Source organism: Lissotriton helveticus, chromosome 4_1, assembly GCF_964261635.1.
Source record: "Lissotriton helveticus chromosome 4_1, aLisHel1.1, whole genome shotgun sequence".
Taxonomy (NCBI): domain Eukaryota; kingdom Metazoa; phylum Chordata; class Amphibia; order Caudata; family Salamandridae; genus Lissotriton; species Lissotriton helveticus.
Genome location: NC_136063.1, coordinates 68,338,195 through 68,355,668, shown reverse-complemented (window position 1 = coordinate 68,355,668; position 17,474 = coordinate 68,338,195). Strand labels below are relative to the sequence as shown.

The 17,474-nt window shown below is 51.1% G+C and overlaps 1 protein-coding gene across 1 annotated transcript in view; it reads right to left on the bottom strand.

Moving 5' to 3' along the window:
* LOC144827871 (embryonic protein UVS.2-like) overlaps positions 1 to 17,474 on the bottom strand; it is a 102,422-nt gene that overhangs the window by 36,839 nt on the left and 48,109 nt on the right. The window contains exons 4-5 of the mRNA XM_078686036.1: positions 16,851 to 16,991; positions 16,631 to 16,748 (exon numbers count right to left, since the gene is read on the bottom strand). Coding sequence (XP_078542162.1) covers positions 16,631 to 16,748; positions 16,851 to 16,991 — 259 coding nt within the window. The remainder of the gene's footprint in view (positions 1 to 16,630; positions 16,749 to 16,850; positions 16,992 to 17,474) is intronic.

Sequence of the window (17,474 nt, the reverse complement as noted above, 5' to 3'; positions counted from 1 at the left end):
TGCAGCTGAGAAAGCAAAGGCATTGAGAGTGGTGTCCTAAAATGATGAGTCCCTTCAGCATGTCTTTATCATTTGTGTACTTGTTTCTGCCTCTGCAATCTTTGCATTTAGACCTCTTGGATCTATGGGTGGACCTAGAATATAAAGTACATCTCTTTTCTGCTAGGCACAACATTTTTGCCTAGCAAAAGGCCCTGGGACCCCCTCCTGCCTTGTCAATCAATTATTATTTATTTATTATGATTTGGTTCTCTACAGAGGGCCACATAAAATATACAGAAATACAATACAAAACAATACAAATGCAGAGGGTTATCCACCCAAGAAATATCTAACTTACATACTGACTAATTTACACACCAGAACAGTAAATAATTGACAGGTCAAGAAGCATCTCCATGAGGTATCAATAAATAGCTAGAAAACCTTTAAAAAAATTTAAAATGTGGAAGCAGAACATTTCGTTAGGAGGACAATACAGTGCATGAAGAAAATCATTCAAGGTTAGGATGCCAAGACGGAGACAAATTACTTTTATCCATCTAGAGCGCCATTTACATAACGCCGGGCAAATCAGTAGCACATGCATGCAGTCCTGAATATTTAAATTACATAGATTGCACAAAGAGGTGGAGCCATACCATTTGGATAGCAGAAGATTTAAGGGTATTAGATCATAACGTAACAAGAACCAAAATCTTCGTATGCCGTGTGGGAGGGACCATCGCACATAAGGTTGTGGCTGCTTCATCATATAAGTATCAAGGAGGATATCTACATTCCTCTTTCCATGAATTAATTTTTTGTCCGATTGGAAGCAGGGGTCCCAAGAGGCTGCTTTTAAAACAAGTTTTAACTGTGTAGGGGAATACACAAAAAGAATAGTTTCATCTAATTTTAAAAACTTTACGGCTATTCTGAAATTACGAACAAGTTGGGAGAACTCATTGAAACTACCTAATAGTTCCATTTTGAGAAATGCTCTCAATGTCCCAACTTCCGCTCTTGCAAGACAAGCCACCCATCTTACTAGGGCACAGAGTCCCTGTACCCAACTGCTCCTTAGACCGAATTCGAGCCTACAGGCGGCCAAAGAGCATGCAGTATTTAATGAGGAAAGAGATCTTAAGAGTTTCCCCTCAATCCGATGGCAAAAGTCCCACTTTTTCACCTCTATTAACTCTATGCCATAGAGAATTGTTGCCGGGATTTTGGCTCTGTACACCTCCAATAAGATCGGGAAGTGCCGTTTCCCCGTTGCATGATATAGAGAGTTTAGACCTTTGCCATGAGCAAGAGCTTTGCGGGAACAGTGCTCTATGTGGAGTTTCTCACTCAGATTAGCCGTAACAATTTTCCCCAAAAAAATATATGACTTGACAACCTCTAACTTTTGCCCCCCAATGTACCAACCAAAATCTGCTGCTCGACACCTCCTTTTACCTACTATACACATAACTTTACTCTTGGTTATGTTAATCTTCATGCAATGAGCCACAGCATAACTATGAAGAGCCTTGTGTTGTGATGGGCATCGAATAGACAGACTTGACCAGTCAAACATCAGACATGTCGAAGTCAGGCTGATGCACTGGAGCACATAGTCTTCGCACCTTTGCTCCTCTGAGCAGGAGGATTACATACAGCACCCTGCAGAAGATTAATTCAACTCTCTCTCCTGATGATGGCTTGGAAGCTACTGAGGTTAGAGGAGTGCATAACCAGCATAAATCCAATAAGCCACTTTGTAAATTCCTCACATGGAATATAGCGGGTATTACTGCTAAGGCCTTAGATCCTAGTTGGCAAGGGTTTGTTAAACAATATGATATAGTGGCACTTCAAGAAACGTGGGACACGTCAACCTGTTTTTCATTGGATGGTTTTCACAGTTTCTCAATCCCAGCCGTATCAGGTGCGAGAGGGAGACCCAAGGGTGGGCTTCTAACATTATTCTCACTGAATCTGGCTGGGTCTTTTAAAAAAATAGAACCGGCGTGGCTACGGCGGCGATGTGAGCAGACGTGTCTCACTTGAGCTCCGTCGCCCCGCTGCTTTAATTCGCCTGCTTCAGCGTAGTCTTCGGGGGGTGATCACTCCGGGGGACCCCCACACATCACGGTCCCTGCTGGTGCCCCTCTTTGACGGAGAGGCGCGGCCGCGAAAGCTCCTGCGGCCACACCGCCAGCCGGCGGGGATTTCACCAACGGTCGCAGACCGCCATCTTGCCCTGAGGCTGCTGCTGTGGTGTCGGGACGAGCCCCTGGGGAGGAGACCGACACTGCGGCCCAGAGGGGACACCGGAACACTCCTGGCCTCACCTGTGGCCGTGCGGGTGCAGCGGACCCGGTCTGTCGCCGGCGGAGCCGCGCCGGAGCTGCTGGAGCCGGACTGCCGGGCTGCCACCAGCGGGAGGCACAGCGGCGGCCCGGACGCCGCTCCTACCTGAGCCCCCGGCCTTGGCGGGAAACCCAGGCCCTGACCCGTGGGATTGCCGGCGGCCCCCGAATCCTGGTCGGAACTTCATCGCCCGTCCTGGGCCCAGACGGTGAGCTGCAGCGCGCTGCCCCCCCCCGCCTGCCATCTCCCGGGGGGCCCGACGCTTGCTCTTCCCGCCACTTCCCACCTCTGACGGCGGGCCGACCCCACACACCGACGGTCCCAGCCTGAACGCCCCCAGCCGCCCTGGACACATGGACTGCGGCCTGGCGCGCTGCTGACCGCGGTGCATTGGCGACCCCTGGGCCTTGGTGGGCCCCAGCCTTGCAGCACCCGATCCCTGGCCACCCTGCCGCCGAGACTCGACCCTACCACGCCTGGCGGACCCCGGACTGGGTGACCCTGCTGTACTCGCACGGGGCCCTAAGGGATCTCTACTGCCTGCTGCCCCTTGCCACTGAACTCCCCACCGCTGGGAGGCAGGGACCCTCCTGGACACTCCTTGCCGGCTGCGGTGGGACCGGCTGGGCACGACACTGGGAGGAGGCCCTGGTCTGGCCGGCGCCGGGGTACTGAGACACACCACGAGCCTGCGAGAGGCCCCCCGTCTGCGAACACCGGCCCGGCCTGCTGTGGCCCTTCTGCAGCCCTCACCTCTCCGCCGCCTCCACTGCCTCCGCGCTGCCTCATCTTCTCAGGTGCGCTGCCCACCCTAGCTCCGGCGGCCCCTCCACGGCCTGGACTTCCCCTATTTGAGTGCGGCCCCCGTGGACCATGACACGCGGCAGGGGGAGTAAACCGGACCCCACACCCACGACGACCAGAGGGGCGTCAGTAGCCTCTATGTGGGGTAAGGCGGGCTCGCCATCACCCACCGGTGGGCCCTCGGCACCGCCAGGGGGGAAGCCCCCACCGCCGCCCGACTCCCCACCGGTGACGCAGGCCTTCATGACCTCCTTTATGGCCGATCTGAAGACTGAAATTGGGTCCCTCAGGACGGAGGTCCACTCCTGCGTCAAAGAAATGCGCAAAGAAGTCACTGACCTTGGCGATCGCGTCGACGGCCTGGAAAGAACGGTCGACTCCCGCACGGAGGACCTAGAACAGATTTGGCAGAGAGTGGCGACCCTCGAGGAACAACATATCCAGCTCCAGATCAAGCAGGAAGATTTGGAAAACAGGGGACGCCGCAACAACCTACGCATACGGGGTGTGCCACTCGGAGAAGAGGGGACTAATACCATGGCCTATGTGGCCCTACTCTTGCAAGCGGTGTGGGGTGAAGAGGACGCCCCCCCACCGCGCCTGGACCGCGCGCACCGTGTCTTCGGAGCGGGGGGAAAAGCGGGTCTCCTGCCCGACATCGTCACCAGGCTCCACTACTTCACCGAGAAGGAGGCCATCTTGAAGGCGGCTAGGGATAACCCGGACCTGCGCTACGAAGGCCACAAGATCCAGATCTTCCAGGACCTGGCCCCCACCACACTCCACAGACGGCGAGTCTTCCGCCCGATCACGGAGAAGCTCCGGACCCTCAACATCTCTTACCAATGGGGGCATCCCTTTGCACTCATCTTCAGATGGGAAGGCAAGCGCAGGTCACTTAGATCCTACCGAGAGGCGGCACAACTACTGGACATGCCAGAGTCACCGGATCACAGCCCGACGCGCCCTCCCCCCTCGGGGAGGGCTCCTCCACGCTCTGAATGGTCCACTGTGCGCAGACGACGGCGGTCCCCTCCGGTGGACACACTCTCTACCTCGCAAACTAAGCAGGACATCATTGCCCACATCCGCTCCCTCGAGAGCGACCGCGAGGAGCGAGCCTCCCAGCCCCCTGCTTCAGGTTCTGAGGGTGGGGATCGCCCCTCAACTCCGGCTGACCATTGAACGTTGCCACTGTGACTCCAGCTACCCCGTACACACGCTCGCCTTCTAGGCACCTCAGCGTGTCTCCCTGCTCCATGATGGCCTACCCTCAATGTTCGCGGAAAAGATGACGCCCCTTGCCTCCCTCAGGTCATGGACTTCACCGCAGGGCCCCTGCGCCCCACTGGCGCCTAAACGGACTGAGTGATCCCGCAGCCTGACACACCCCCGGACTACCTCTGGGCAGCGGGGTGGACGGGCTCTGAGACGATTTGATTCTGCTCTACTTGCCCGGAACTCCGCTTCCTCCCCTTGTCCTGTAGGAAGTGACATTCCTGGATTCATCCAAACCCTCGGGTAGAGGATGTCCGGTACCTGGGACATTGTATGCTGGCCCTGTTGGCCTGTTTTGATTCGATCTCTTTTTTGTGCCTTTCTTCTTTTTTCTCCCTTTCCTCTTCCTACTTTACTTTTATACTGCCCCTCTCGCGCCTGCGGTGGGGTGGAGGGGTGGGTACTGCGGGGGCTGCCGCGCTGGAGGCGAGAAGCGGCTGCCGCTGTGCTGTCTACGGGAGGGTCTGTTACACTGGGACATGCGCGACTCTACTCCCCCTTAGTGCTATGACAGCGAACATCCCTACACCCTTGAAAGTCCTCTCTCTCAACGTCAAAGGGCTCAACTCCCCCAACAAGCGGCGGCAGGTATGGCGCTACCTCCTACACCACGCCCCTGACATTATCCTCCTCCAGGAGACGCACCTTCTCAGGGGAGACACCAAACGCATGGCCCACCCTAGATACCCTACACAGTTCTGGGCATCCTCTGACACCAAGACAGCGGGGGTGGCAATCCTATGCAGGGCTGGCATTAGGCGGGGATCCGTGAAACCTTTCAAAAGTGCTGACGGGCGCTTCCTCCGAGCCACGGTACAGCTGGGCCGTGCGCAGTTCACGCTTGGGTGTGTCTACGCTCCCAACCAGTCGCAGGACAAATACCTCCAGACGCTCCTGCGGGAGCAGTTCCCATCGGGCGATAGTAATGTGATCCTGGGCGGCGATTTCAATCTTGTTTGGGACCCCGAGCTAGATCGGGCGGGAGCCCTCTTTAATGGAGCGGGAGCAATGTCTTCCACTCTTAAATCACAGCTACGGGACCTGGGACTTGTGGATGTGTGGCGCTACCACAATCCGGGGATCCGGGACTACTCCTTCTATTCGCACTCTCATAGGACATACTCCCGAATCGACCATCTTTTCGCCTCCCTTGAGATAGCCCGAGACTCTTTGGCTGCTGCTATCTCCGACATCTCCCTGTCAGACCACGCTCACGTGGAGCTCTTACTGCAGGACCCCTTGTCCCACGCCGTTCGTGAACGCCGATGGACGCTCCCCCCGAGGATCCTTCGGGACCCGGACGACGTAGCCAGCATCCGTGACGCCATAGACTCGTACTTCGCCGTTAACGACACCCCTGAACTGCCGTTCCACACGATCTGGGACGCCTTCAAGGCCACCATTCGGGGTCACATCACCTCCCTGGCGGCGGCACGGAGGAGGGAGGAGTTCAAGATGGAAACCGACCTGGCTAGCGAAATCAAGCTTGCGGAGGCCCGAGACCGGACTTCCCCCTCGCGGGCGTCAAAGAGAGCTCTAGCTAACCTACGGGGGCAACTCCGCACCCTGCGCACCAACAAGGCGGAACACTCCCTGCTAGCACTCAAGCAACGATATTACGAGGGTGGGGACAAGGTTGGCCGCCTACTGGCCGGCAGGCTGCGGGCACGTGCCGCTAGGGCCCACATCGCCAACGTCAAGCAGCAGGACGGCACTTGCGCCACCGCCGAGAGGGCCAAGCAGGCCGCCTTTGTTGCTTACTATTCCTCCCTATATGCCGAGGAGCCCACCTCCCCGGAGGCCCGGGAGGCCGTCCTCGCAGACTATGGGGGGTCTACCCTGTCCCCGGCATGTGCGGCCTCGCTGGAGAGCCCCTTACAGGAGGAGGAAATAACGGAGGCTGTTAAGGATCTCCCCGTGGGGAAAACCCCGGGGCCAGACGGCCTGCCGTTGGCCTTCTACCGTCTGTCCTTGACCCAGCTCCGCCCACATCTGTTGCGACTATACAGCTCCTTTTCTGACACCGTCGGCCCCTCCCCTGACATGGGTCTGGCGGAAATAGCCCTGATTCCCAAACCTGGGAAAGACCCGGACCTGTGCGCCTCCTACCGCCCCATCGCCCTTCTTAACACTGATCTTAAAATTTACACCAAGGTCTTGGCCAAACGACTTGACCCACACATGCCGGGCCTGGTGAATCCGGACCAGGTGGGATTTATCCGAGACCGCCAGGGAGCCGACAATGTCCGCAGGCTGGCGCACTTGGTGGGAAAGGTGCACCACTGGAAACTACCGGCTTGTCTCCTCTCGCTGGACGCAGAAAAGGCCTTCGACCGGATCGATTGGACCTTCCTGCGGGCGGTCCTCAAGAAACTAGGTCTTGGCCCTATCATGATCTCCAGGTGCATGGCCCCCTACCTAGGACCGCATGCCCGAATTCGGGTCAATGGCCAATTGACATCGCCGCTTTCGGTCCACAGGGGTACGAGGCAGGGATGCCCGCTGTCGCCGCTCTTGTTCGCCCTTGCGGTTGAGCCGCTGGCGGAGCTGATTAGGCGTACCCCTGATATTCATGGTGTCCCCCTCGGAGGGCGCACCAATAAGGTAGCACTCTTCGCCGACGACCTGATTCTTACTCTCACGAACCCTCGGGTCTCCTTCCCCGCGGTGCACGAAGCCCTTTCCCTGTTTGAACAGGCGTCCGGCCTTAAAATCAACCATGCCAAGTCTTGGGCGCTTAACCTCACCGTCCCCGAAGAGGAGATCTCTTTCCTGCAGGGGGTCACGCCCTATCGCTGGGCGGACAGCCATATTCAATACCTGGGCCTGGATCTCGCGCCCCATCTTGACTCGTGGTCCTCGAGGAATTGGGCCTCTTGCCGCAAGGAAGTCCTGGCTGACCTGCGCAAATGGAAACCCTTGATGGTCTCCTGGCTGGGGCGGCTCAACGCTGTCAAGATGTCCGTCCTTCCCCGCATTCTGTATGTTTTCCAGTGCCTCCCCACCCCGATCCCGATTCACTGCATCAGAAACCTTCAACGCGACCTTACGTCCTTCATATGGGGGGGCAAAAGACCCCGGTTCTCGCAGAAAGTCCTGATGGAACCAAGAGACAGGGGCGGTCTTGCCTGCCCGAATCTCCTCCACTACTATTGGGCATCTCACCTCCGGTACGTGATCGAATGGGGTGCACGCGAAAGCGACAAGCACTGGTTCCACATGGACCGATCGGTCACGGGGCGCACCATATGGGACCTACCTTGGTTGCCGCGAGTGGCGCGTTCCAGAAGTGCATATCTTGCGGTCCCCACGAGGACGGTTCTTGAGATATGGGACAGGGTGGCAGTGGCCAAGGGTCTCACCACGTTTCCCTCTCCGCATACTCCCATTGCGGGTAACCCGCACTTCCCTCCAGCCGCCCGGACCCGAGCTTTTGAGAGCTGGACGCAAGGCGACTGCAGAGTTGCAGGAGACCTTTTTCTTGGCGGATCGCCTAAAACATGGCTAGACTGCAAGGAGGAATTCAGGCTCCCCCCCACCGCCCACTTACAGTACACGCAGCTGCGCCACTGGACCTCGGGGGAGGACATGTACCAAGCTGCTACTAGGACGTATACCCCCTTTGAGAAGTTGGCACGATCCCTCGGGGGGCTGAAACGGCTCATCTCCCAGATCTACAACATCTTGCAACACCCCACCGCCCCACCTGTACACCCCTATCAGAAACAGTGGCAGTCGGCGACAGGCGCTGACATCACGCCCTCTCAATGGACTCGGCTCTGGAACGACATCCCCAAAACCTACCGCAGCATCCCGCAAAGGGAAAACGCATACAAAATGCTGACGCAATGGTACTACACCCCCCTGCGACTCAGCAAAATGTTCCCCACTGCCTCGCCGTTGTGCTGGAGGTGTGGCACTGCGACTGGCGACTTCGTACACATCTGGTGGTCCTGCCCTACCCTAGCTGTCTTTTGGAAGGAGGTCCTCAGTCACATCAAGAAGGTGTTGGGTTTCCCCCTCCCTGAAGAGATTTGCACACTCCTGCTGGGCATCCGACCCCCCACACTTAGGGCCCTCACGCGCAGCGACTGGATCCTCACCCTCCACATGCTAGGTGCTGCCAAACAGCTCATTGCCCTGTACTGGAAGCGAACAGAGGCGCCGCCGATAGCATCCTGGTTCGTGCGCCTCTGGCAGATCCTGACTATGGAACTACTCACAGCGCGGATACAATTCAGGGGGGTGCGCTTCAAGGCAGTGTGGGAACCCCTAGTGCGCCTTTTGTGCTCGATTAGCTATGCCCGACACATGCCTCCCAGGCTCCGCGCTCTGCAATTGTTCGAGGACGCCCTCATCCCTGCTGACCCCAGCAGACTAGACTCTTAACCGCTAACCCCAACGCCGCCTTGTGCTCTGCACTCCCTGTTTGTTGCCACGGGTGCGCCCCTCTACCTCCACTTCACCTTGTCACTGCTAGCTCCTTTCCTGACTTTACTTCCTTCCTACTTGCCACTCTGGCTTCCACCCCTCTCTGGGGCAGTTAGGTCCCTGTTGGGCCTGTTGAAAATGTGACACCATTGCTATTCCTCACATACGTGCCTACCCCACACAACGGCGCATTGCCAGCTCATGGCCACCTCTTGCTCTGCTCTCCCCTAAGCCACGCGGCCGGCCCCCCCCTCCGGGGGTTGTAGGCAGGGCGCTGTGTTAATGACTCCATCTCCCCTGTTTAGTTCTACCTACTGGCCCTTCCATGCGCGGCCGGCCCCGAAAAGGGGTTGTAGGCTTATCGCTGTGTTCACAATAAAAACAGATTTGAACAAAAAAAAAATAGAACCTGCTCCCAGGAATACGTTGATAATTGAGTGGGCTATTTCGGACCATCAATCCTTTTTAATTATTAATTTTTATAATTCCAGGGATGGTTCTTTTGTAAACGAGTATTTGTCTGCTGTGTTAGATTTATTGTCAGTCTATAGACACGATTGCACTTCCGTCCCAGAGATTGTCATCCTGGGCGATTTTAACATTCACCCCTGTGATGGGGACTGTTACAATGACAGGTACGGAGGATCATTGGTTGAAGGGATCCCCCATTTTGAACACACTAAGGAGGGGGAGGGGCTTGAGAGCTTTCTGGCCACTTTAAATCTATTTGAATTGGGTTTTGGTACAAATGAAATCAGACCACCCACATTCATTGGGAGAGATGCTAATACCATCATTGATTACATTTTTGTATCACCAGGGGTGTTAGCTAGGGCTTGCGAATACTGTGTGGTGTCCGCTGTCTTCAGCGACCACAACCCTGTTTTGCTGACCTTGGACCTGGATTGCTCCATGACCGAGAGGGAAACAGGGGTGGTAGCCCCAAGGGATCTCACCTCTAAAGAGCAGGGGAGGAGGATTAAGTGGGAGAAGATTGTCCCCGAAAATTTCTTCCAAATACTAGCCCAGGAAACAGAGGCAAAGATGGCAGTTTGCCTTGATCCTACTTCCTTGGGGTCTGAGGTAGTGGCCGCTTACACTGAGATATGTTCAAGCATCTCCAAGAATTTGGAGTCCAGGAATGGCCCGCAAGGTAATAAGCATATACATAGATGGTTCGATAGGGAATGTTCAAAAAAACATAACGCCCTATTGAAAGCACTCCAACAGAGACCCAGAGACAGGACTCTAGTGGCAAGTCTTCGGCAGGGTTATAAAACTGCACTTGCCAAACGCAAGACTCAGATTAAGGAGGAGGCCTGGGAGAGTTTACTGTCCGTAAATATACTGAGAGACAGTAGGAAATTCTGGGCCATCATTAACCAGCCCTTCTTTACTGAGGATGGGAAATCAGACATGGATTGCGTGATCGAAGACGAAAGATGGCTTAATCATTTCAAACAAATCTATGAAACTGAGGTTTCATTCCCGTCAGTTAGTGTCCCTTCGCGGAATATCATGACCATGGATTTTAACATTTGTGAGGTTGAAAAGGCCATTAAAGACACAAGTAAACATAAGGCACCGGGACCTGATGGGGTATCTGCTGATCTCTACATGCAGTATCCCCAATTCTGGTCCAAAATATTGACCAATGTTTTTAATGCGATACCTTCGGCAGGCTTTCCCCCTTCTTGGTCCACCTCTATAATTGTTCCGATTTTTAAGAAGGGGAACAGGGGGGACCCGGCTTGCTACAGGCCAATCTCCTTGCTTGACTCTGCTGTTAAAATCCTAGGCAGAGTCATTCTACAAAGACTCGGGGATTGGCTTGATGGGAGTGGGGTCCTCTCTGACCTTCAGTATGGTTTTAGAGCTCACAGGGGGACCATGAACCAATGCTTAAACCTCCACCTCATAATTAGTAAATACACCGTGGCGAAGGAGGGGCATTTATATCTAGGGTTTATGGACTTATCCTCCGCTTTTGATTTGGTTAATCGCTCTAAACTTTGGCTTATTTTGCGGGATTTGGGTTTGGACACTACTTTGGTGAATTTTTTACATGACCTCCACCAGAATTTGTTTGCCTCCGTTAGGGTTACAAGGGAAGGTAGATGTACTGAAAAATTTAGATCAGGGAGAGGGGTCAGACAGGGTTGTATCCTGGCCCCTCTTCTATTCACACTCTACATTAACTCCCTGGGTAAATCACTCAATTTAGCCACCATGGACGTCCCGCGTATGGGAGGGTCCCCTATCCCGGTCCTCCTGTACGCGGATGACGCCGTCCTAATAGCCCGCACAGGCATTGGCCTGCAAAAATTGTTAGACCATTTCGGATCATTCATGGAATCTTTAGATTTAAAGATCAATACACTAAAATCCCATGTCATGGTCACGGGCACACATAGGAAAAGCCTGAAGATTAAAACTTTTAGTTGCAACGAATTACAAATCTCTAGGGTACCTTTTTTTTGCTATCTAGGCGTCACTTTTGACGAAAAAGGATCCTGGGGACCTCAACTAAAATTGAAGGCCAACGTAGTTGCAAGATCTACTACAGGACTCATGAGCTTTTCTAAAAAATTAGGTTCTAGGCCCATGGAGGCCATGATCCGTATCTACAAATCCAAGTGCCTGGCTATTGCATCCTATGGGGCTGACATCTGGGGCTATGCTCCCTCTCAAGGCATTCAAATTGTAGAAAATAATTTTATACGAACTTTGTTGTCACTCCCAAAGTCATCGCCTACATATTCCATTCATAGTGAAGTCGGCCTGGGCCACATTACTGACCTTCTAAAAATTGCCCCCCTGCTATGCTGGGTGAAAACCTGGACAAATGAGGAGATCACGTTGAACCATCTCATACTCAAAGACTGTTTGGCCCTGGACAAGGCGGGTAGTATTCCCTGGCTAGCGTATGTTAGAGCGGCATGCGTGAAGCTAGGGCGCCCGGATATGTACTCTTCTCCACAGGGCCTCAAGAAAGAAGATGTAGGGTGGGTTAAGTTGCATCTCCGGAATTTGCTGGAGTTAGATAGGGAAGAGGTTGAACTCAACAAACCCATGGTGAGAACAATATATCAACTTTCTACCTCCTCAGCCATGGAACCTTATCTAAAATTTGTGACCAAACCATACCACCGTTTTCTTTTATTGAGATTTAGGTTCAATCTTATCCATCTAGTGCTGGGTTCCAACATAAAGTGGGGGACCCTTGAAAATACCCCACCTTGCACTTGTGATAGCTTCTCAAATCAGGATACAGTCCACTTTGTGATGTTTTGCGAACACTATCTGGAGCCCCGGAAAAAGTTTTTATATCCCATTCTGAAGGAACTTAATTTTGTCCAAGTAAGGCCTGCACTTTTACACCTGCAAATGTTGAACTCTGTGCAGGTCACATATGGTGTAGCCAGTTTCTTGGTGGCGGCTGCCCGATTAAATAAAACAAGACTCACCCAGACAAATATACATCCTGGTTGACATTTCGTCAACTTTATTCTGGGACATCGCATAAGGATCATTGGGACATGGAGGCGCTTGTCTTTTTCTGGACCTTTTCTTATAGTGAACCTGTTTTGTATTCAAACTTTTTTAATAACAAAAAAACCTCTTTTAAAAAACCTCTTTTAATGAATCATTTTAGGAACTGCAACATGTGTATAGTTTGTTTAATTGCCAATTTTAATCTATTTGTATAGTTTTTATTTTTAAAAATGAATTGTGTATTGCTTTTATGGTTTTAATTAACCGAATAAAGATATTTGACTGACTGACTGACATACAGCACCCTATTGAAAGCGTGAAGACCCATTCCTGGCCATAGCAGAGGACAGCATACCATCCCCGATAGGATAACACTTTGCAAGGACTCAAACTGCACTGCACTAGAATCATGCTAGGGTATTGCTTGCTGTATTTGGGCCAAAATAGCCTTTTTACTGGATGTTTTGTTAATCGTGTACAATCACTTTTGTTGTACTGTGAGTTCCAAACCCTCAACCTCCTCTTGGAGCAAACCTTGGCTACGCAGCCTTGCTGCTCTTAAGCCGTCACAAGTACAACAGGAGAAACTTAGTAATTCAGTTGTGGTGCAAAGGGACCTGTGGCCCTGTGGCCCTGGGACACCAGCGGTGAAGGATAGGGCACAGTAGGCACCAACCATTGATACTGCCCAGTAACCACTCACTGTCCCAGAAATCTTAATAATATCTTAACAGTTTTTTGAAACAACTGTAAAAACAGTGGCCACTCACAGATTTTTCCAGGATGACTTCTTTCAGCTAGGGAGTTACAGCTTCAGTGAGGCTATCACAATGCTAAGAAAACGTATAACATGTGTAATGTGGTGTAATGGTGCTGATTATATTTGAGGGACACGTGATTCACAGACAAAAATATACACGGCGTGCTAAAAAATTGATAGGAACACATAGACAGAGCCATGGAGAACCCAGTGGTGGGAGCCCATCACAAAACAAGGGAATGAACAAAGGGTACAGGGTTCAGCCATGAGAACCTCTAGGGAATGAAAAAAGCACACAGGATCCAGCCATCAGAACCTCTAGGGTATGAACAAAGCACACAGGATCCAACCATCAGAACTACTAGGGAACGAACAAAGCATACAGCATCCAGCCATCAGAACCTCTAGAGAATGAACAAAGCACACAGGATCCTGCTCTCAGAACCTCTAGGGAATGAACAAAGCACACAGGATTCAGCCATCAGAACGTCTAGGGAATGAACAACGCACACATGATCCTGCTCTCAGAACCTCTAGGGAATGAACAAAGCACACAGGATTCAGCCATCAGAACCTCTAGGAAATTAACAAAGCACAAAGGATCCTGCTCTCAGAATCTCTAGGGAATGAACAAAGCACACAGGATTCAGCCATCAGAACCTCTAGGGAATGAACAAACCATACAGGATCCAGCCATCAAAACCTCTAAGCTATTTATAGTCCAGTGGTGCCCAGCACTGAGAGATATACTGTCACTGAGAGGTCAAACCCATTTGGTATTATTTCTCACAGAGAGGTGAAACTCCATGAAAGGCCCACCACTAAATCCACATCACAGTGAAAGCCTGTCACTGAGAGTGCCCTACCCATGGAAAGAATTTCACTGAGAGTCTTCTGCTCATACAAAGTCTTTCACTGAGAGTCCACTGCCCATGGAAAGTCTTTCACTGAGAGTCCACTGCCCATGGAAAGCCTTTCACTGAGAGTCTTCTGCTCATACAAAGTCTTTCACTGTGAGTCCTCTGCCCATGGAAAGTCTTTCACTGTGAGTCCTCTGCCCATGGAAAGCCTTTCACTGAGAGTCTTCTGCTCATACAAAGTCTTTCACTGTGAGTCCTCTGCCCATGGAAAGTATTTCACTGAGAGTCCTCTGCCCATGGAAAGTCTTTCACTGAGAGTCTTCTGCCCATGGAAAGTCTTTCACTGATAGTCCTCTGCCCATGGAAAGTCTTTCACTGAGATTTCTCTGCCCATGGAAAGTATTTCACTGAGAGTCCTCTGCCCATGCAAAGTCTTTCACTGAGAGTCCTCTGCCCATGGAAAGTCTTTCACTGAGAGTCTTCTGCCCATGCAAAGTCTTTCACTGAGAGTCTTCTGCCCATGCAAAGTCTTTCACTTAGAGTCCTCTGCCCATGGTAAGTATTTCACTGAGAGTCCTCTGCCCATGGAAAGTCTTTCACTGAGAATCTTCTGCCCATGCAAAGTCTTTCACTGAGAGTCCACTGCCTATGGAAAGAATTTCACTGTGAGTCCACTGTACATGGAAAGTCTTTCACTGAGAGTCCACTGTCCATGGAAAGTATTTCACTGAGAGTCTTCTGCCCATGGAAAGTCTTTCACTGTGAGTCCTCTGCCCATGGTAAGTATTTCACTGAGAGTCCTCTGCCCATGGAAAGTCTTTCACTGAGAGTCTTCTGCCCATGCAAAGTCTTTCACTGAGAGTCCACTGCCCATGGAAAGGATTTCACTGAGAGTCCACTGCCCGTAGAAAGTCTTTCACTCAAATTCTACTGCCAATAGAGGGGCGTCTCCCACTGATAGTTTCCATTCCTTGAGGGTCATATCTCAGTAGAGGATCTATCACTAACCCTCCACTGACCACGGGCATTCCTGTGATGAGCGCTCACAACCTATGGAGGACCATCTCTCACTGAGAGCCCACAGCCCATGTACGGGCTATCATTTAAAATCCACCACGCATGTGGGGTCTTTCACGGTGAGTTTGCAACCCAAAGTGGGTCATCATGGACAGTCCTGGACCCATGGAAGCTCTCACAAGCAGAGTACACAACCCCTGGGGATATCTCAGTGAGAGCCCACAGGACATGGATGGTCATTCCTGAAGCAACAAAAACCATAGTGGTAGTCAGTAGTACAATGATAGTCACTGAATGCAGGCTTTCAGCCGACGAAAAGGTCATTGCTCATTTAGGGTGTTGTACTACGTTATCAAGTTGTTTTTTTATATTGACCTAAAATCATATAGAGTATAGACATATTATTCTAAACTAAACATCTATACAGCTTGAAGATCTACATATCAATATAGAGTCCTCATTAGGTGCATTGTAAATCAATTGTGTTGCTGCGTTTTGAAAAAGTTGAAACTTGTGGGTCAGAAGCGCAGGAAGACCGCCTTAGACAGAGTCAGAAAAATACGGTTTACTTAATAACAAGGACTGGACCAGGATTTTCTAGGAGTTAAAAGGCAGAAGGAGAGCAATCTTACGCCTGGGGGGAAGAGGGGGGGGAGATGTTTCGATGGGGGGGAGGTAGGGGTTATTGTATTGGTAGACTGTAGATGGTGGGGGGGGGTAAGGGAGATCACATAGGGGGTTTTGTTGTAACATTCACAATGAGTTGATCGTATTGACGTCGCTCCCAAGAGCCATTTAAGCATGAATACATAATGTCCTACTGTACAATGTATGTCAACGAATTCTCGTCTAGAGTTGGGTCGAGGTCTAAAGCTGATTTTCGTTTCTGATGTAATGGCTTCATGAGATATCAAATCAATAAAAATTGTTTAAAAAAAAAAAGGAGAGCACTCTTCTGACTACTTTCAACATACAATATCTAGTGCATATTAGTTTTGAAATTTGAAAAATAAAAGATAAATTGGAACTGAAATTCACTCCCAGATTGTGAGCTGATTCTGCTGGATTTGATGGTGTATGAAAGGAACTAGGCCACCAATGAGAGACCACACGTCTGGTTTGCCAATTTGAAGATCTCAGTTTTAGTGGTATCACTCATTTGGGAACAGCAGCCCTAAGTAACCGAGAGGTAAAGGGATTCCCTGAGGCTAGCTCTCCCCCTTGACGTTTAGCTTTAGTGAAAACAAAATGGGGCATGAAGTTGCACAACAACCACCTTTCATCTCTGAGGGAGACTACACCGTTAAATGTAAATATTTTTGCACCACTAACTTTTGCCCCATTCTAAGCTTCTTAACTATGCTGTGTGGGGATATATTTCTCTACCATGGGTCTTATGTGATCTGTAGATCATGCACGTTAATTCACCTTGTCTTGTTACAATCAGGAAACATGGCTGGTAACAGCGAGCCCACGTGATTTAGCCCAGTGTGGTGTGATGCTGAATGTAGGGTCAGGCCTTAGGATGTCCTGTGCTCTTACCCATTCACTGGAAAGTTCTAGAAGTAATGAGTCTATCTGATGGAGCCCTCTCTGGTGTGATGGTGAGCGTAGGGTCAGTCCTCAGGGTGTCATGTGCACTTACCCACCACCAGGAATGATCTGCAGGTAATTTGGTTCCTCCGTGTGGGTCACAAAGCGGATGCAGGTCACTGTTGCAAACTCACTCATTGCATCTGTAATGGTAGCCACATCTTCAGCACCTGAGGAACAGCAGAGGAAAGGAGAGGATGACATAAGGGGAAGCAACCTGGAAAGGTTTCAGTTCAAGTCAAAGCTGGGCCTTGGTATAAAAGTGAACTTACTGTAAGTGGGACTGAGGGTGTAGGGTACAGGGACAGTCCCATCACTGGATTTAGGCCAGAAGCAGCTGTTGTCTGGACATACGAGGGCACTGCGGCCTGGGTGGATGGCAATGTCACCCTCGTGCACCAGCTGTGAGATGCCTACAACAGTAAAACACAGTGAAAGTTGTCAGTGTCTGTTATATAACTGGAAGGAACAAGAGCACACTGAAGAGAAGGAAGCTGATTTTAGACCTACAGCACAATCTCAAGAAAAAAATAAAAAAATGCAAGAACCACTCGTGGCGGAGGAAAAATCGCCCATTTCCCGTCAAACGCCAAACCTTGGCCTAAGCACCTACTTAGGAAAACAAATTACCCTAAGGACCAAAAAGACCTCAGCACACAGCCATGCACAGTGAGTGATTGCAGCTGTTAATGTTTACTGTGAATGATTTCCTGTGTCTTACATTCCTATAGTGTTGTCATCTTGTCATATCAGGAGTGATTTATGGCACCACAAAAAGCATTTTACTAACTTGCCTTAATAATATTGAGAATATTAAGACAGAAAAATCAGACTAACAACCGTGATAGCTAACTGTCTTCTAAGCGGTAAACAATGAACATTTAAAAGAAAAAAAA